Consider the following 21,342-nt stretch of genomic DNA (forward strand, 5'->3'; position numbering starts at 1 on the left):
GTGGCGTCATTCGACCAACGATGACGTCAGTCCAACGAACTTAGTTTTTTTTTATTCTTCCATTCTTGTCCAGTATTTTTTCATCCCTTACTCTCATTTACTCACGCTGGGTAATATCGGACAATATTCAGCATTTGTTCTAGTTTCTCTTGAGTTTTTATTTACTTAGAGACTAGGCTTTAATCAAGTGTTACGGCTAGAGCGTGTGGCCGGCCCGTGCTATCCTCAGTCGTGTTTTTCTGACGGTTTTAAATTAATTTTTTTTTCACAATTTCTTTGAGAAATCGTGGGAATTTTTGGGAGATTCTACGATTTTTTTACAATTTTTTCTTACAGGGGAATCAGTCATTTTGATTGAGAGATTAATTGGCTTGTCATTGTTGAATGATCATTTAGTGATTATTTTTTAAAGATCTTTGGAAGGATATTGTTTAGGGGAAAATACTATAAGACATTCTATGTAGAGGATTTTCCACAAAACCGAATGATTCCGGAGATATTTCCAAATAAATCGAGAGAGAATTCTTTGTCGAATTCAATATTTCGCTCTTTTCGCTCATTTCACTTCCTTCGCTCATGTCTTTGGAGGGTGAGGCTCAAAATAAAATATCATGAGACGTTTCCGTCGAGAATAATCTACAAAAAGCTCACCATATTTTTCTCTCCGAGCCCAACCATTTTCCGAATGAGTCAATTCTCCAATTTTGCTCAGTCCGTAAATATTTTTGAAAGGATGGGACTAAGAATTTTTTTTACAAAATTGAACCCAACAATTCCCGACATATAAGCGAAATATTAATAACGTAATCCATCAAAGGGTTTAATTTTCATTTGTCTCTCATCTTGCTCATTTCGCTCATACCTTTGAAAGGAAGGGGCTTAGCAGAAATTATTATGCGATTTTGCTAGAAAATTTAGTGACTTACGAAAAACATCACATAAATATTTTGCGCTTTTGCTCTGTTCGCTCATTTCGCTCGCCTGCAAAAACCAATCAGTTTCATCAATTAAAAATCAATTAAACTTATATCTCATCATGTCAATCATTAATCCCTCAATCAAAACAAACAACTCTCCAGTCATCTGCATTGAGCAAAACAGAAGCCACTGCTTCAGGACAAAACCCGATCAAACAATTCCCAAAATACAATATCATCCCCTCAATTCGAAAATAAAAACCAAAATTTCCCAAATCATGAGGATGACTCCTTCAACAACAATCAACAACAATCAATATTCCTTAAGAATAAACATATCTCTGAATAATTAAAACCTCGCGATACATTAATCTGATATCATCACCAGTTAGCACAGGCGGCCAGACATATTTTTATTATTATTTCCATTTTACGTTATGATTTAATTATTATTATTTTTAGCCTCTCTCAAAGTTCATTTCCCCCCGAACAAAAAAACGTACGTTCACCTTTTATACGATTCAGAAATTACACATTAACATTAGGTTTAATGTAACACGTACGGTATATCGTAATTAATTTAATGGTATTTATAACTAATTATTTACAGACAATCACATGAATCCGTAGGTAATCTAAATATCGTTCGTATAATTTTCCTCATTGTTTTTTTGTTTCATTCTTATTTCAGATGTTATTCTTTCTTGATTATTTTCTGGCACGACTTCTACCTCCGAGGCACGCAAAACTCAATCCCTTTTTTTTAATGGAGAATATTTTATTATATAAATTTGAAATTTTTTGGATTTTCCTCTATTTAAAGAATTGTTTTTTTTATTTAGGTCTCTCGCGGGTCTGTGAGCTGAAACTTGTTCAATTTCCCTTGTGGCACTCGATTTATATCTTTCAAATTCCTTCTCGCGATAATTAATTGTAATGCAATAGATTTTTGTATATAGGATTTATCAAAAAATTCGCAAACTCTCGCGAATTGATGGTAATATCACGTTAAGTGAGTAATGCAGGAAGGATTTTTCGGTTTTTGGGAGTTGAGGTGCATTTGTGGGAGACAATTTTTTTTAAAATTTCGTTTTGTATTTTTTTAAATGTTTTTATAACTAAACATATGACGGAAAATGCGAAATAAGAGACCATTATTTCTCAACAAAAAATTTTGACTTTTAATTTTTAACAATTCAGAAAACTTTTGTTGTTTTTTTTGTTTTTCATTGAGGATGGTCTTGAAGGTCAAATGAACCTATCTGGGTACTGTTTGACCCTTAAGACCATTTGACCCTCAATTTCAAAAGTTCTTACGGGTCACTTGACCCATAAAACCATTTGACGCTTATCTAAGAACAAAGACAACAATTTCTTAATTATGCTGAAGGATAAATCATCGTTAGGCCCAAACAACCCTTCAAGGCGTGAGCGGTTAAGGGTCAAATGGCCCCTCCCTTATCCCTTTTTGACCCTTACGACCATTTGACCCTACAAATCTAAACGTTTTCAAGGGGCCTTGGAACCATTTGACCTTCAGCTACAAACAAAGGAAACTAGTTTTCTAAATAGGGCTGGGGGTCAAATGGGTTTTAGGGTAAAACAACCATTGAGGATGTTTGGAGTTGAGGGTCAATTTGTCTCAAGGGGCGAATAATTTTGGAAGACGTGGAAGGTTAAGGGCCAATTGACCCTTTCTGATCACTTTTCAATCCTTAAAGCCATTTGACCCTCAAAATCGCTTGACCCTCAACCCCAAACGTTCTTAAGGGTCATTTGACCCCCAAAATCACTTGACGTTTAACCCAAAATGCCCTTGAAGGACGTTTGACCCTCAACCCAAACGTTTTAAGGGTCATATGACCCTCAATATCACTTGACCCTCGACCCCAAAGGTCCTTAAGGGCTGCTCCACCCTCAAAACCATTTGACCCTCAACCGAAAACGAAAAAAAAATCCATATTCCCTTCTATTCATTCCCCAGATAATTCCATACAATTAACTCCAACTAAACCCCGAATAAAATCGAGGACATTTCCCTCCCCAAAATAAACATTCATATTCATTACGCCCCTCCACAAACACAACCTCACCCTGTGCCTCCCAAATCCCCCAGCATTATCCTAAATATCAATAATGAAATTCAAGTGTATTACGTAATTAATGAATCAGGACTGTTCAATTACCATTAAACAAAAACCTGAATACGACTCAATACTTCATCCCCCTATTTACTCTGGCGTCATTGACACCCACTCTCACGCATATTCACCAGTTTATTCATCCCTCTCCGGGCATTAATTCAATACAATGGTGTATAAATGCATAATGAGGATCAACGTGTGAGAATGTACATACTCAATTTCATTCCATAAATGAAACATCGACCACAATTTAATGCTCATCGTCTCGAGTTTATTAATTATGCCATTAATCATATCTGAGAATTTTTATTGTCTCTGACTCTGATAAATTCTCCAAGATCTGATTAATTCGTATTTTAAATAATTTATCCCCTCGTTTATTCTTTCTTCATGAATTAATTAATCAATTCAGCGTTGATTAATTGATTTCGTTCATTTTTTAAATTAATTGCTAATTGGTTAGTCAGTCGAGACGACAAGCAGGTGCAGGACGTCGAGTATGTACACTACAATAGTTTTTTTAATATCTTCTACAACAATTATAATGTCAATTATTAATAACGATCGAACAAGTTTCAATTCTCCAACGAGAGATGATATTTTTATTTAGTGAATTTTATCATTCGTATATATTTGAAAATGTTTCATCGATAAAATATTATACTCTGTAAACGACCCCCTGGGCAGGAGTATTTTTCCATCGGGTTTTCTTGTTTATTTACAAGTGGGCAGACTAGCAATTTTATTTATTTCGTCGCTTTTTTGTTGCTGTTGGTGTTAGGGAGGAAATTTTTTATTTGAGGCGAATGGAAATGCCATTTTACGCTCTGGTGTTGGGTCAATATGAGAAATTTTTTATGATGAGGGGCAAAAAAAGTTTACTTTAATAGAATTAATTGAGGATTTTTTAGTTTAATTTCATTGGGCTTTAGTTTTTGCTGAATATCTCGGATTCCAAGATAGATAGTGAAGTTTTTATTGGAACCTTTTTTGTAGCTGATGAAATTCCCTACAAAAAAGGAATTTACAAAGATTGCGGTAGCTAGTGTTCGTTCCGAGATATTTGAAGATTAAGAGGTGTTTTTGTGAAATTGATGTATTTCATTTCACTCACGTTCGGAGTAAGTTGTTTAAAGACAAATATCTCGGAATCTGAGGGAAATAGCGAGATTCAGAATTTTATGAGCTACAAACATGATCTTGACACAAATTTTATCTCCCTTCAACTGCGAGATACTCTACAAAAACAAACCACAGATATATCTCAAAAATTGATTATTAAAAGAGTAAAATTGAGATTAATTTTTTCCTCCTCTTCTCGACTAAATTATTTACAAATTAAATGGGATATTTTCTGAATAAAAATCATCTCTCCCCTCATCAAATAATCGACACAATTCCTCATGTATTCATACCCAAAAAACATTCGATTCAAATAAATCATTTTTCTCCCCTCTATTTTATATTCAGAAACACAATCTCTCCATCTGGACTCCTCGATTATGCCGGTTTGTGATTCAGCAAAAATGATAATAAAAAAACCACCAAAGACGAACGTTGCAGGAATAATAAAAAATTGCAGAGGCGAGTAGATTGAATGTGAAGTAGCGCGTGCGAGGGCAATATCAAAATGAAAAATTACACTCGGAAGACGAGGAGAGGTACTACAAGTTGAAAAAATCAACTGACGTTTCAGGATCAGACCCGGGGGGGAAGTAGCCCGCTGCGATTACGTCGAGACTCTGCACGCGAATCCCTTAATATCGATGAAATATCGAGGCGGGAGGGGAGGGGGGGGACCTAATAAATGACCTACCTGACGGGTTGCAATGTTAAACAAACCGATGTAATTGATTGACAAATGCTAACATATACGATATAATCGGCAGATAAGTCATCAACTTTGAAATATCGCGTAATTTTCAAAAAAAAATTCCCATAATGAAAAAAAAAGGATTTTTTTTGGTTTAAAATGAGATTTTTTTTTAATGAAATTAAAATTGCGAAAACCGGAAAACCAAAAAATAAAATGGAACACCAGGAGAAACTTCGTATTTTGTTGTTTTTAGTTGAGGGTCAAATGATTTTGAGGGTCAAGGGTCAAGACCATTTGATCCAGAACCTTAAACTTCTTAAAGATTATTCTACATTATCCCCGGGCTATTTACACGGTCAATCCTTGGGTGTTTTTAAGGTATAAATTACATGGAACGCAGGACGATTACAGGACGCTGTATGCTATCTTTCAACTTTCCGAACCTCTCTGCGAGGGAAATAAATAATTACGAATGCACAAATTAAAAAATTCTTCCTAAAGAATCTCTAAGTTCTTAAAGAAGTTGTAGAATCTCTTATTTCTTGAAGTTCTTAAGGATCGTTTGACCCTTAAGACCATTTGACCCTCAACTAAAACGCCCTTAAGGGTCGTTTGACCCTCAATACTATTTGATCCTCGAGTTTCAAGGTTCTTAAGGGTTATTTGACCCTCACAACCATTTGACCATCATCTCAAAGCATCTTTAAGGGTCGTTTGACCCTTATTGTCTAATATTCGTGAGGGCTGTTCGCTCTCGAAGACCATTTGACAGATGTTAAACATTATTAGGGGATGTTCGACCCTCAGTTTCAAATATCTTTAAGGGTCATTGTTTCACCCTCAAAAGTATTTGACCCACGAGTTACGTGACCATTTGATCGTCAACTCTAAGAATCCTGAAGGGTCATTTGACCCTCAAAATCAGCTAAACCTCAACTATAAAAAAAAAATCTTTTGTCAATTGTCCTCAATTATCGCGTTTATTGGTGTTCCATTCTGCCTCGATCTCCCCTAAATAAATAAATTATAAGCAAAAAAAACTTTTTTTTGTTTCACCTGAAAAAATCCAGCAAAAAAAGCAACAAAAAATTATTTTTCATTCAAGAGAAAAAATGAGAGATTTTCATAATAAAAAAATAAAAATAACAGAAATTTGATAATTCCCACAGGGAACACACACTTTATATTAAATTTTTGAGCACCTCTCCCTCCTCGAATAAAAATTTCTTCGAAAAAACTTTCCAGCCATTAAAACTTTCCCCACTCAGGTATTCACGATTTCTTGTTCAATCTAGTCATTTTAACTTATTCCCAGGGATAATGTCCGGGGTCTCGAGTTTAAAACTGAAAGTAGTAAAGATCCCTTCCTCGTTTTCCCTCTTTTTCGAGGAAGTGTAGGTGGAATTGAAATGCCCCCGGCGTGTAACGGAAGCCCGGCGCGCCCAATAGCAAAATCGATGCTGACTTGTGATGGTGGTTTCGTGAGAGCTAATGCCGGTGAAGACATTTTTAGATATAAATTGTGGTTGAGTTGTGGCAGAAGATAATTTCAATCACTCCATCCCTTCAACTTTTTTAAAATTTGGGTTTCCAATCAATTTTCAAAAATTTCAAAAAAGGACTTTGAAAAAAAAAAAATAGCAGAATTTTTTTCTGTGTTCAAGTCTGAGGCATTTCCGTTTCCGTTCACTACAATTAACCTTTTTTCGCTAATAAGCTTCCGAGATAAGTGAAAGAAAAAAAAATTAATTTGAAAGATTTTTCTTTCAATACTTGAAGACTACGGGGGCAAAATGGGTGCAATTGTTTTGGATCGGAAATTTTCCTCATCATGCGAAGTGGAAAATTATGATTTTTTTTTTGAAGATCGATATCTCGAAATCTAAGAGAGACAGTGCAATTTTTATAAGAACCTTTTTTGTAGAGTAGAAAAAGAGCTACAAAAAACATGGAGATAACAATCCAGCCATCCCCCTCAGATTCCAAGATATTTCGAAAAAACAAATCCTTAAAACCGTGAATTCTCGCATTTTTTGAGAACAGCATAAACTAAAACGAATTGCCTTCATCCGTAAACACCCCAGGAACGGCAGAGTGAAATTCCGTGCTTTTTTCTTCATTTTCCACGTATTTTTTTATTCTTCAAAATGAGACGTGACTCGTGCAAATCGCATCATTACTTCAGGAGCTATTGACGATTGAAAACTTCTGCCACTTCACAATGGAAAAAAAAAATCCCTCGCTTTTAAAAATGATCTTCTGTCCCAAGCTGACCGAAGCTCTCGATTCATCAAGTGCTCTCTCAACCTTCACAAAAACTCCCACAAACTACACAATCAGCCAGGAGTTTTCCATATTAACAGCATTTCGACGATAATTTCCAATGAAACAAAAGAATCTAGGGCTCCCAATTCCCATTGATCATTCAGCGAGCCTCGGCGACGTCGTTAGCATCCAGAAAGGGAGGAGCGTGTCGAGGTGAATTTTCATCACGTACCTCCATCAATAACAACTCAACGAAAATTGTGGACTTTTTTCTCCTTGATTACTCTCTTCCTTTCACCCCTCTTATTTTTCTTGTTCCTCTTTTTCCTTGAGTTTCTAAGGGTTCAATCGGGCGGGATTTATGGGGTGGAGGGGAATGATTATCGTGTGGTATAGGCGAGCCGGATTGATCTCTGATAAGTGAAAAGGGCCAATGATAGGAGAACGAGGAGAACAAAGAGCCGTCTGCCCTGGTTTGAGGAGAGACTCACGGATCCTGCTAGCCACCAAAGGGCACGACAACCACCTGGCGCTGCACTTATGCCTCTCTGGATCGCTGCAGGATGCTCACCTGAAATTAATTTTCGAATGATTCATCTGTTTCATTCGGAGGGAAAAATGTTATCAGACTTTTTTGTTAGAATCTATTGTTATTGTTTAATTCAAATGAATAGTATATTATGTCATTAGGCGATAAAAGTATTATAAAGCCACATTCGCCAGATAATGCTTTTATCACCGTGTGAGGCATCACGGCAAAATATCAGTCTCAAAATATCACACCGCAAAATATCACATGGATAAATACCATAATATGAAAATATCATTTGTGATAAATATCATTTTTTAAAATATATCATATCATATCATGTAATTTTTAAATTTTCAATAATATTAATTAATTTTTTTAATTTTCAATATATTCAATGATATTTCAATGGTTTTTCTTGATTTTTCGTCGCGTGTGTGAACACGACCGTGTAATTCTTCATTCTCCGATAATTCATTACCACAATACGGCTATTTAATTCCATTTTCGGTATGTAAACACTGCTGGGTTTTTCCCTCTCCTTATAAATCAATATATTGATTTTCTGTTTGGGTTTAGGAGAAATTGTTTGATTTGTTTTCAATTCATGTACACTCGTAATTTTTTTTTTTAAATTTGTTTATGATCATTTTGGTTTGTGATATTTTTTGTGTGTGATATTTTGAGGCATGATTTTTTGCCGGTGATATTTTGATATGTGATATTTTGCCGTGGAGCCCCGTGTGATATACGCTATTTTATGTCGTTGGGCTCGAAAACCGCGATCTAACCGAGTGAAGCGAGTTCGCTTCGCTCGGTTAGATCGCGGTTTATCGGGCCTAATGACATAAAAAACTTTTTCTATGATTTTTTTCAATGCTAATACAATTCAATACAAAAAAAGCGACGGATCTTATTCCCAGGGATCTTTTTTCACAGGGATAAATTCGGCTTCGGATAATTTTGCGGAGGATATTTTCAATCTGACTATTTTTTCGCGGATATTTTTATAAGGATATTTTGACGTGCCACCGCGGTCATGATATGCACAACACTACCAATTTATTCTGAATCCTGTGCCAACGTTTCGAGTGCTAAATGCACTCCTCATCAGGGCAATTTTATTTCATATAATCATCTAACTCTTCTTATTGAACATTGTAATGTCAAATTTTTACTCTATTTAAGCAAATACATCAAAACGACAACTCCCCATAACAATGATGGGGACAACACTACCAATTTATTCTGAATCCTCATGAATCCTCCTGAATCCACATCGTCATGGTTATTTTCGTAAAAATTAATTTTTTAAAACAACAAATAAATAGCAATCTTGTTGAATTACTCGTAAAAAATTGTCAGGACTCTAAAAGGAGGCCATCCTTCCGGAAAACCGAACCTTCAGCCAGGAACAACTTTTGTTGAATGAAAGTTAATGATGCAATTTCATCCCCAGGTCATTAGTGCTTTCCGATAGTTTCAGAGATTTATCAGATTTTGATATTAAATTCTTGTCACCTCGCGAAAAATGAAATTTTTTGTTTATCTCGTTTGCGACTATAATCTCCATTCCCAAAATTGCAGCTGTAATCCCCTTTTGAACTGACATTTTAAAACATTCGTTGAACGTGAAAGATGTGTACCGCCCCCTGAAACGGGGAAGTGAAACTTTTCTGAGCCCGGAAATGAACTTTTCAATTTAGCATTATGAATGACGATTAAATTGGACGAGATCCTACTGAATAACATCCTTGTAAATTACCGGGCTGATAAATCACCGGCTACAATGCTCATTTTCGCCCGAGTAAAATCCCTTGTGAATTTTCGAAGGAACAAGAAGGAAATTAACTATTCAAACACATCTCTCACATTTTTTTAATATTAAGATTTATGAAAAAACTTGTCCGGAACATAGAATTTCAGATAGATTAATGTAAACTCACGGGGTTAATGAGGCTATTGGTTCCCCAAAATTATCAATAAAGGCTTAGAATCCCCATTTTTCACGAATTGTTGATTTGTCGGACTAATTAGCATTCAGAAATCCCTCTTTCATCCAGTTTGTTACAGAATTTTCCATTTTGGAAATTATTTCTGGTCGGAAATGATGAAATTTTTGCGATTTTATTCATCCAAAAGAATGAGTGAGTAAAATTATGTGAGGAGTGAAGCGTCAAATTAATCTCCATTAAAATTGTTATTTTTATGCAGACGAAAATGGGAAGAGAATGTACTCGCGCCATTAGCGTCACAATTCACTACTAAAACGCGATTACATGTTGAAAATCATGTGACCTCCATGATCTTTATTCTGACCCTTACGACCCTTAATCTGATCATCGTGACCCTCATTCTGGCTCTCGTGAGCCCTTATTTTGCCCTTTATTTCTGACCTTTAATTTTGGAGTCTTAATTTCGAGTACCAATTTTTCATCACCGGAAATCTATTTGGATTTTTATAATATAGAGACCCTTGTTTTGACCCTTGTGATCCTTAGTCTGACCCCCATGACCTTCATTTGGATCCTCAATCTGACCTTTGTGATCCATAATCTGACCCTTGTGACCCTTATTCGGATCCTTAATCTGACCTTTGCGATCCTTAATCTGATACCTTTGTGATCCCTAGTTTCTGACCCTTGTGACCCTTATTTTAATCCTTAATGTGATCTTTGTGATCCTTAATCTGACCCTTGTGACCCTTATGATCCTTAATCTGACCCTTGTGACCCTTATTTCGATCCTTAATTTGACCTTCGTGATCCTTAATCCGACCCTTATGACCCTTATTTGGATCCTTGATTTGCCCCTCATCATAACCCTCGCGACCCTTATTTTGACCCTTGTGATCCTTAATCTGACCCTTGTGACCCTTATTTCGATCCTTAATTTGACCTTCGTGATCTTTAATCCGACCCTTATGACCCTTATTTGTATCCTTGATCTGCCCCTCATCATAACCCTCGCGACCCTTATTTTGACCCTTGTGACCCTTATGATCCTTAATCTGACCCTTGTGACCCTTATTTCGATCCTTAATTTGACCTTCGTGATCCTTAATCCGACCCTTATGACCCTTATTTGGATCCTTGATTTGCCCCTCATCATAACCCTCGCGACCCTTATTTTGACCCTTGTGATCCTTAATCTGACCCTTGTGACCCTTATTTCGATCCTTAATTTGACCTTCGTGATCTTTAATCCGACCCTTATGACCCTTATTTGTATCCTTGATCTGCCCCTCATCATAACCCTCGCGACCCTTATTTTGACCCTTGTGACCCTTATGATCCTTAATCTGACCCTTGTGACCCTTATTTCGATCCTTAATTTGACCTTCGTGATCCTTAATCCGACCCTTATGACCCTTATTTGGATCCTTGATCTGCCCTTCATCATAACCGTCGTGACCCATATTTTGACCCTTGTGACCCTTAATTTTGGAGTCTTAACCCTCTACGGTGAAAGTCGGCCTGAGTGGGGACGGGCAATCCTTACGGAAAGTGCAGGAGTGGGAAACGCCCATTCACCTCAGAGGGTCAATTTTGAGTGCCAAATTTTCATCACCACAAGTCGATTTGGATTTTTATAATATAGAGAGATTATTATTTCAGTTACACAATGCTTCCACTCGGAAGCAAAAAACCCTGTGTTTTGGAGAAAGAAAATTCCCCTCAGTGTACGATAATAACAGTTTGCCCGTCCATCCATCGAATGTTAGTTATGGCCGGATATGTCTCCAATCCTCAATGAAAAATGAACAATTACCGTTGAGAACATGAAGGATGATACTGGCACTGTCGAGATTACTCGGACTGCAGGTATAATTTCCCGTGTCCTCGAGTCTCGCATTGTGTATAACGAGCTGACTGTCATAGCCGTTCTCGGTAGGCGTTGGCTGATGAATGACTAGTTTACCATACGGATCATTCAGGAGCCTTTTGCCCCGGTGATACCAGAACACGTAGGACGGTGCCTCGACAGACTGATTTATCACACAGTGGAGTACTACTGTGCTCCCAGTCCTCACGAATCTCTCACGGTCACCCAATATTTCAATTTTTGGCACTGCAAATATTTTTTTACAATTACGTTAAAATGTTTTTTTTTCTCCAATATTTCTTTGTGAGTGACAAACGATTTTCAATGTTTTAACCATTGTATAAATTAATTGATATGCATTTTTTTTAATTGATTTTTTTTTAATTGATGGAAGTATACTTTATTTCATTAGTGAAGTGGTTTGAATTGATTGGTTTAATCATTTGTTGGATGATATTCTTTAAAAAAATTGATATGTGTATAGATACGAATTTGAATATAAAAATGGTGCTTTTTAATTTTTTTAATTGATTCAAATATACTTTATTCAAGTGAATAATGGATTTTAATAACAAAAATGATGATAATTAAAATTTTTTTTTCCCCAATATTTCTGGGTGAATGACAAACGATTTTCAATGTTTTAACCATTGTATAAATTAATTGATATGCATTTTTTTTAATTGATTTTTTTTAAATTGATGGAAGTATACTTTATTTCATTAGTGAAGTGGTTTTCATTGAATAGTTCAATCATTTGTTGGATGATATTCTTTAAAAAAATTGATATGTGTATAGATACGAATTTGAATATAAAAATGGTGCTTTTCAATTTTTTTAATGGATTGAAATATATTTTATTCAAGTGAATAATGGATTTTAATAACAAAAATGATGATAATTAAAATTTGTTTTTCCCAATATTTCTTGGTGAATGACAAACGATTTTCAATGTTTTAACCATTGTATAAATTAATTGATATGCATTTTTTTAATTAATGGAAGTATACTTTATTTCATTAGTGAAGTGGTTTGAATTGATTGGTTTAATCATTTGTTGGATGATATTCTTTAAAAAAATTGATATGTGTATAGATACGAATTTGAATATAAAAATGGTGCTTTTTAATTTTTTTAATTGCTTGAAATATATTTTATTCAAGTGAATAATGGATTTTAATAACAAAAAATGATGATAATAATTTTTTTCACTTCTAAAGTTGATTGAAAAATACTTTATTTAATTGATGAATTAATTTCTATTGAATATTTTAATCATTTATTGCAGAAAAATATTCTTTAAAAACATTTCATAATGAATAAAAGATATTTTTGAGTTACAAAAATTGAATAAATATGTCAACATAAATTTGCAATTTGAGGTTTTAATATTTTTTTTTTTCAAGTTAAAAATTTTTTTTTTTTAAATTGATTGAGATATATTGTATTCAATTTATTAATGGGTTTTAATAAATTGATAGAATCGTTTGTTATTGAAATATTTAAGTTTTCTATTTTCATCATTTTTCATCGTGGGAAAAATTGGGGAAAAATTGTTAGAAAATAAAATAAAATATAGTTTTATTTGACACTTAATGCATAGTTATGGGTTTTTGAGCCCTTACCGATGACACTGAGATACACGACATGGCTCATCTTCTGTTCGGTGGATATCTGACACTCGTACTCTCCCTCGTCTCTCGCCTGTACATATTTGATCTGTAGTGTCCACGTATCCGATCCGTCGACGTATATCGTCTGAAATCTCTCATCGGCGATGAACATTATCCTGTCTACTGACAGAATGTGGGCGTCTCTACGTCGGATCCATGATACCTGCAATTAATCATCGATTTGTCGATTAACGGTTCCAAGCGAGCCTTATTTCGTCAATCTCCCAACAAAGTGGCATTCTACCAACTGTATTCTTAAAATTTTTTAAATGAAAATTGATTCAATTTTTGGAATCAAAGATAAAATTAAATTTTTTCAACAATTGAATTCTATGCTTTATCAGATTGATGAACATTCATTCGAAATTTTGTGCCAAGTTAATGTAAAGTTAACATTTAACGCAAAGTTGACATTTTTGCATCAGAATTACGAAGAAACAATTTTTTTTTAATTAATGAAAAAGTGAATTTCCATTAAAAAATTGCAAAATATTACAATTAACTTTTTTTTTTATTTATCTCGAGAATGATGAATGCGAAAAGGGAATGTTTCAGGTTGATTAATCCTTTAATTTGATAAAAAATAACGCACGATCAAATTCAGTAGCAAAGCGGTAAACCGGGTCAAGTCGATTTTGACTTTTGGTCAATTTTTGATGAATATCTTGGAATCTAAGAGACACAGCAAAATTTTTCTCATAACCTTTTTTATAACCCTCAATTGGTTCTACAAAAAAGGTCATGACAAAAATTTTTCTATCTCTTTTAGGTTCCGAGATATTCGTCAAAAACTCAAAGGTCGAAATAGACTTAACCCGGTTTACCGCTTCGCTACTGAATTTAAATGCCAATTTGATTGATCAAATCAGTAGCGAAGCGGTAAAAGGGTTTAAATCGATTCAGCCATTAGCTGAGTTTTCGAGGAATATCTCCGAATCTAAGGGAGATAACGAAATTTTCACTATAATCTTTTTTGTAAGGCGAATTGAAGGCTACAAAAAAGGAATTTTTTTTGAAGTCAGCAGAAAATGTTTCATAAGAAATTCAGAGCTGAAAGACGTTCTGGTGTTTTCATTATTCTCCCTAGGGCTCCTTTGTTCTCCTGGGTCATAAAATATGCAGAGATGCTGGGGGGAAAACTGAATAAATCCATTATCCCTTTATTCCAATCCATTAGACATCTTCTTTCAATTAAATTGAGTAAAAGGGTATTCAATAGCTTCGTTGGGGCTCTAATGTTTCAACGGATTCGATAATTCGGAAATTGAATTTCTCTGGTTGGTTTTTGGTAATGAAGTGATTAATGGGGATGATGAGCTCGTGAAGGTTAATATGCTTGAGATGTGGAGCAGAAGAATTTTGATTTAAGTCAAATATTGATGAATTTTTTATGCGAAAAAATTAATTGCCCATTAAAAATCGAATGACATTATTTTTAAGTTGGTTCGGTATTGAAAAACAGTAGATGATGAAAAATTTCTGATAAATATTCAATTAAATTATCAATAATTTTCACGTTTCAGTAGCGAAGTGGTAAAACGGTTCAAGTCCTTTTTGACTACTAACCAGTTTTCAATGAATATGTCGGAATCTAAGGGAGATAGCGAAATTTTTATAATAACGTTTTTTGTAGAGCCGATTGAGAGCCACAACAAATGTAATTACGAAAATTTCGCTATCTCCCTTAGACTCGGAAATATTCTCCAAAAACTCAACTGGGAGATGAGTCGACTTAAACCATTTTACCTCTTCGCTACTGAATTCATCATCAATCTTCATTAAAACCTTTCGTCCCCCGAGATAAAACTCAAAAACTGACCAATCGAATTGTCGACCAACGAATTGCCCCTGAATTTGTCCCAATTACCCTGAGAGAGAGTATTTATCAACCAGCCGGAAGCAATTAGCGTAATTGAGCCGTCGTTTATGGCTAGTGCGGCATTTGTGTCACTGAGTTTACGGCAGTGACACGAACGACATTTCATTACCGCTGCATCCCCTCACCGCCGCACCCCCTCATCTAGTTCTGAAAGTCAGATTAGAATCTAGGTGAATTCCCCGGTGGGAAAAACCATGAAGCAAGAATGGTTAACAAAGCTAAATTGTGTGATTAGTGTGATTGTCTTCAATCACTTCGAGTCACTCATCACCAGCTGAGCTCAGCTGAGCTGATGCATGAGGAGGTGCAGGGGACTGAGGCACCTCTAGATATGGAGGGAAATTTTAACTAAAAAAAATTGCAGGCGGCTATATCTTTGATACAGCTGTAATTGTACGTGGACCGACGTCGGTGGCCGAAGCGGCTAGGTGCGAGCCTAGTGTGCGAAAGGTTGTGAGTTCGATTCCCCGTGGAACCGAGTTTTTCAACCGGAGGCTCCGGCGAGCGGGAAGTCGCTAATATAGTGACCGCCTGTACCGGCATGGGTTTTCTGTGGTTTCCCATGCTACTCCTATGTTCTATAGAAGTGTGAATGCGGTGCAGTGTAGAACCCACAGCCGCATGTATAGGGTTGGATAGGGCCGATTAGCCAATCAGAGGGCAGAAAGAACCGGAATATAAAAAATAAAAAAAATAAAAAATTGTACGTGGATACGTCCATGGTAAAACTTCTTGCACTCCCTCGAATTTTCTGGAAACTCCTTGAATTCTCTCGAATTTTCTAGAAACTCCCTGAATTTTCTCGAAACTTCTGGAAAGTCCTTGAATTTTTTTTGAAATTTCACGAAACTTCTCGAATTACCTCGAAATATCTAGAATTTTTTAGACTTCCGCTAGATGGCCCTGCACATAAGGGCCGTTTCCCAAAATGGCCCCCCATATTGAAACCATAGACGTATCCACGTCAAAATATCACACGTAAATGGGCATACGTAGAACAATGCACCACAAATAGGCCGAAAGTTTCTTTCTCTTTTGTGTACAAGATCTATGCGCGCGCTCTCGCGCGCGCTGATCTATTCATTTGTTGAAATGAAGAAATGGAATTCATTGAATTTCGTATTCTCATGAATACTTTACAAATATTAATAATGAATCAAAGAGAATTCGACTATTGATTGAAGTGAATAGCGAAGTAGAGTGAAAGAATCTATAAAGAATTTTTCATTTTCAATTAATTATCTTCAGTTTTTTAAAATAATCGGTCTCCATAAAGGACAGATTTTATTAATTTCACCGATGATATATATACATGTGAAATATATATATTATATATATGACGTGAAAAAAAAATTACCACTGAAGAATTTGAAAATGCCGCGTATTTTTTTTGTGAATAACTTCGTGTCACATATTGACCAATCAGAATTAAGGATTAGCGGTCAGGCAGTTTCGAGATATTTCGATATAAAACAAGTTCACGTTTTCAACGATAAATTCAATGAGGGGAGGTCTGTCAAGCACTGCCTTTATTGAATAATTGAATCATATATTGAAGAGAATCCTTTAAGAAAATATAAAAAAATATATATTAAACACTTGGTGTCACCTTTTCTGTCAGCAATCTATTTCTCCAGAGATAACACTAGGATTAACCCTAGGAACAAGGATAATCTTTGCTTAAAACCCTAGATTACACAAATCTTTGTTTTATATTCCGCCTTAAAAAGATATTTTCTGAATATATGAGGTATTCCTCGCCAAATGAGTCACCCGCTGACCCTCACCCTCTTGGAAATTGATGGCGATTTTTTCTACGATTAGGGAGATTGAAAAACTATATCTCAAATTTTTTCAGATTTTTTCGGCAGCCCAGTTCGGAGATATGATTTTTGTTTCGTTTTTCCGGTTTTTTTCAATAACTCGAGTTCTATTTGTCCAATTTTGATTTATTAAGCGTTAAAATTTTCATTAAGAGAGTGAGGGTCAGCGATTGACTCATTTATTTATTTATTTATTTATTTAATTAATTCAATAAAAATAATAATAATAATAATAATAACATTAATTTTTAATTTTTAGTATTTAAAAAAAAATGAAAGAATAAAAAATACAATGAACCACTAGCTTAAGTATGCGCGCGAGTTCCTTTTCTAGTAAAAAAAAAAAATCAAGGCCAAACCCACCATCAACTGACCAAATCTCCCCATAAATAATCACATTTAAAATCTAATTCATAGACCAGCCGTAACTGAATGTAATAAACCAAAAAGTCTACTCCGAAAAAGTCAAGAACGTGCCGGGTTGAAATAAAGTTCCCATGATAAATGTTTGAATATTAAGTAAAACAAATTAGTTGACTTGGAACTGTTTCAAATTACGGTTAAATTACGTTAGAGGAATAGCTGTTGTCACAGAGAACAGTCTCCACTGTTGGGCCAACTCGTTGCCTCACGCGATATTTCTAAGGGTGAACGTTGCACCATGCACAGAAAGTTTTCGTTTCTAATTGCCATAACGTTCCCAATTGTGGGCGGTCGTTTGTACCGAGGGCGAAAGAGAAGTGCTAAGGAGATACGAGAAGTTAGTGGATACCTAATTTTCATTTCTCTGTATTTCTCGGCTTGCATTATCAGAATTATGTACTTCAAAAATTTCAGTTAATCGTGAAATGTCACTGCAACCTGAAATATCGCGATAACCGTTGAGAAATCATCAAGGCATGTCGCATACAAAATTCTGGAATTTTTATAACGACAGAAATGGTTTTTTACTCGTGTCTATACGACTTCCCGTTCTCGAGATATCGCCATTTGTTTAATTTTTTTTACGTATTGTATTTTTCACTTTATATTTGTTCATTTAATTTTTACTTAATTCATCAATTTGATTCATTCCTCTGTATTTCTCGGCTTGCATTATCAGAATTATGTACTTCAAAAATTTCAGTTAATCGTGAAATATCACTGCGACCTGAAATATCGCGATAACCGTTGAGAATTCATCAAGGCATGTCGCATACAAAATTCAGAAATTTTTATAACGACAGAAATGGTTTTTTACTCGTGTCTGCACGACATCCCGTTCTCGAGATATCGCCATTTGTTTAATTTTTTTTTACGTATTGTGTTTTTCACTTCATATTTGTTCATTTAATATTTACTTAATTCATCAATTTGATTCATTCCTCTGTATTTCTCGGTTTGCATTATCAGAATTATGTATTTCAAAAATTTCAGTATTTCATTTCAAAAATCGTGAAATGTCACTGCGACCTGAAATATCGCGATAACCGTTGAGAAATCATCAAGACATGTCGCATACAAAATTCAGAAATTTTTATAACAACAGAAATGGTTTTTTACTCGTGTCTGCACGACGTCCCGTTTTCGAGATATCGCCATTTGTTTAATTTTTTTCAACGTATTGTGTTTTTCACTTCATATTTGTTCATTTAATTTTTATTTAATGCATCAATTTGATTCATCAATTTAATTTTCACGACGAAAGAAATATTTCTTCACTCATGTCTGCACGACATTTACTCAAGTTTTTTTCCGTATCATTATTTTTTTCACTTCATACTCCTTCACTTAATTTTTACAGTTGGAGTCCTTTTAATTAAAACATCCCAACTTTGAAGATTTATCTCACAAACGTGAGGCGGATGTTGAGAGACTGTTGAAGTTGATAAAAATAGGAAATATAGCGTGTGATAATGGAAGGAAGGGCTGTGACGGCATGAAAAAGACGCAATTTTCCGGGGGGAAACGTGACATCGCGAAGGAAATCCGGTGACAAGTGGCAAGTGTGGGGATATTGATAGAGTATATTTATGATACTTCTCAACTCACCGACTTGTTTCCCAGCTGGCGGACTTTGCAGGGCAAGAAGGCGTTTGTTCCCAATTGAGCGGTGCAATTCTTCGGGCTATTCTCGTCGAAATAGGGCCCCGGGTATATGCCGCCGAATCTTCGCACTAGGGAATGCGATCTTGTGCTCACCCCTGCAATGAGAAGGAATAATTGAGTGTTGAGCATTGTTCATCGGCGATGATAACGATGCACGGAGAGAAATCTCTCTATTCTCTCTATATAAATAAAAAAATAAGGCGAAAAATTCAGGGGACACTCAAGTTCAGGGGACGCTTAAATTCAGGGGACGTTTTACTTCAGGGGACGCTGGGTGCCTATACGAGGAGGTGCGTGTATTTATAAGAGATGTCTATATGAGGTGGTGGTCATAAAGGGGATATCGATATTTATGGAGGATTACTATATTAGGGAGTGCTCATATGGAAGATGTTTATGGGTACGGTCACACTGCTGCGGTCACACGGACGGGGGGAGGGACGAGCGAAGCGAGTGGGGGGGGGCAAAGCCCCCCGGGTTGGCGAGCGGAGCGAGCAGGGGGCGAAGCCCCCTAGTACACAATAAAAATGACTTACCCGGAGAGAAATTTTTGGGAAAAATTATCCTACAGTTGTATAAAAGTGTAGCATGAGCCATCGTTTCCTCATTTCTATCCGGATATTTAGTAAAAATTAATATATAATTATCAAATTTTATTCTACGTTAGAAAAATTTAATCCTGACGCATAATAAATTTTACCCTTCCAGTCCAATAGTTTTTATATAAATATCAACGAAAATTCTAGAACGGTTGGTAAATTTTACCCTACCAGTACAGTAATTTTTATTCTACCGGCACGGCAATTTTTATTTTTATCAGAATAAAATTTCTCTAACGTAGAATAAAATTTGATCACCATATATTAATTTTTACTAAATTTCGGGATAGAAATGAGGAAACGATGACTTATGATACACTTTTATAGAACGGTAGGATAATTTTTATCAAAAATTTCTCTCCGCATATCTTTTCACGGAATTGTCACGGACCTGTCACGTAATTTTCACCCAAAATCACGGAATTTGCCACAGGGTACCGTAATTTTTGGCTGAATCTCCTGTGAAAAATTACGATACTGTCACTTAAATTTTCTGAATCAATTCCGTAATCGGTGAGTGAATTGTGAGTTCCGTAATTTTTACTGAACATTTCTCTCCTTTCAGTAAATCTCAGAATGTTTGTGATTCACGGAACTCAAATGAATTCCTATTTACCACTATCGGTGCGCACTATATCATGAATATATTACATATCGAAATAGTGGAATTGCATAACAAAAAAATTATGAAAACAATAAATACTTGACGATTGGCGATTCTTCTACGCGATTTGAGTGAGTTCATTTGCGACAAAATCATACTTGAGTACAAGAATATTTTAAAGCATGAGACCTTTCTCGGACAACATGATTTGAGATGTCTGATAGAATAGGGCAAATGAAGAAAAATTACTTGTCTCAAGAAAATATGTTTTGGATACTAGAATTTTTTTCTCTCAGTGTAGATTGAATAGGATGTGTTACACGTGCGTGCGCAAAAGTGGATCTTTACGCACTAGTAACACAATATATGATTCTAGGACAGTTTTTCCCCGGACAAAATTTCTCGGACAAAATCTTTCCGAAAAAGAATTTCCCCGGACAAAATCTTCCTGAAAAAGGAATTTGCGATTAGGAAACCGGATCCGGCCAAAATAAATATAATGATAATGCTCAATTAAAGGGATTTTTATTACTGAATCGCACAATAGGACACATGAAATTATCGAGTCTTTAGCCTCAGTGAAATTACAAAGGAACAAAGGTAATAGAAATGATAGGGAACACATAACAATAAAAACTTGGGAATTATTAATACATTTCTCCTAAGCCACACCGTCAAATCGCATAATCGCATTAGCAAAGTCATGAGCATAAATCTCTTGCAACACCAATTATTCACAACAAATCATCAGGACAAAGAATTTAGTAGGACGGGGAGATTTTCCCCGGGGAATTTTTTTTTCAGGGAGATTTTGTCCGGGGAATTTTTTTTCAGGGAGATTTTGTCCGGGGAATTTTTTTTCAGGGAGATTTTGCCCGGGAAATTTTGCCCGGGGAGAAACTGTCCGACTACCCAATATACCATTACCCATTCGTATCAAAGATTTTGAATTACGGCCTCCGAGTCCCCCAAAAATCACCCACTCAAGCTCTCCCCACCCCCCGCGCATGAACAATTCAATCGAAAAAAGGTTTTTCACTGAAAAAAGAATTAGCCCTCTCCGCAACAATAAAACAATTGACCTCATTAAATTCGCCCGAAAAATTTCCGATCCTCGAGTGAATGTGGTCTGCGGAACTTCTGAATGTCAGGCCCTTTGTTCTCCTCTTCCCCCCCCCCC

The 21,342-nt window shown here is 35.6% G+C and overlaps 1 protein-coding gene across 1 annotated transcript in view; it reads right to left on the bottom strand.

The window, feature by feature from the left end:
- Positions 1-7,522: 7,522 nt before the first annotated feature.
- LOC107048063 (lachesin) overlaps positions 7,523-21,342 on the bottom strand; it is a 22,714-nt gene continuing 8,894 nt past the window's right edge. The window contains exons 2-5 of the mRNA XM_015271022.1: positions 18,903-19,054; positions 13,122-13,332; positions 11,443-11,742; positions 7,523-7,713 (exon numbers count right to left, since the gene is read on the bottom strand). Coding sequence (XP_015126508.1) covers positions 7,523-7,713; positions 11,443-11,742; positions 13,122-13,332; positions 18,903-19,054 — 854 coding nt within the window. The remainder of the gene's footprint in view (positions 7,714-11,442; positions 11,743-13,121; positions 13,333-18,902; positions 19,055-21,342) is intronic.

Source organism: Diachasma alloeum, unplaced genomic scaffold (assembly GCF_001412515.2).
Source record: "Diachasma alloeum isolate Michigan unplaced genomic scaffold, Dall2.0 Dall_scaffold_00185, whole genome shotgun sequence".
Classification (NCBI taxonomy): domain Eukaryota; kingdom Metazoa; phylum Arthropoda; class Insecta; order Hymenoptera; family Braconidae; genus Diachasma; species Diachasma alloeum.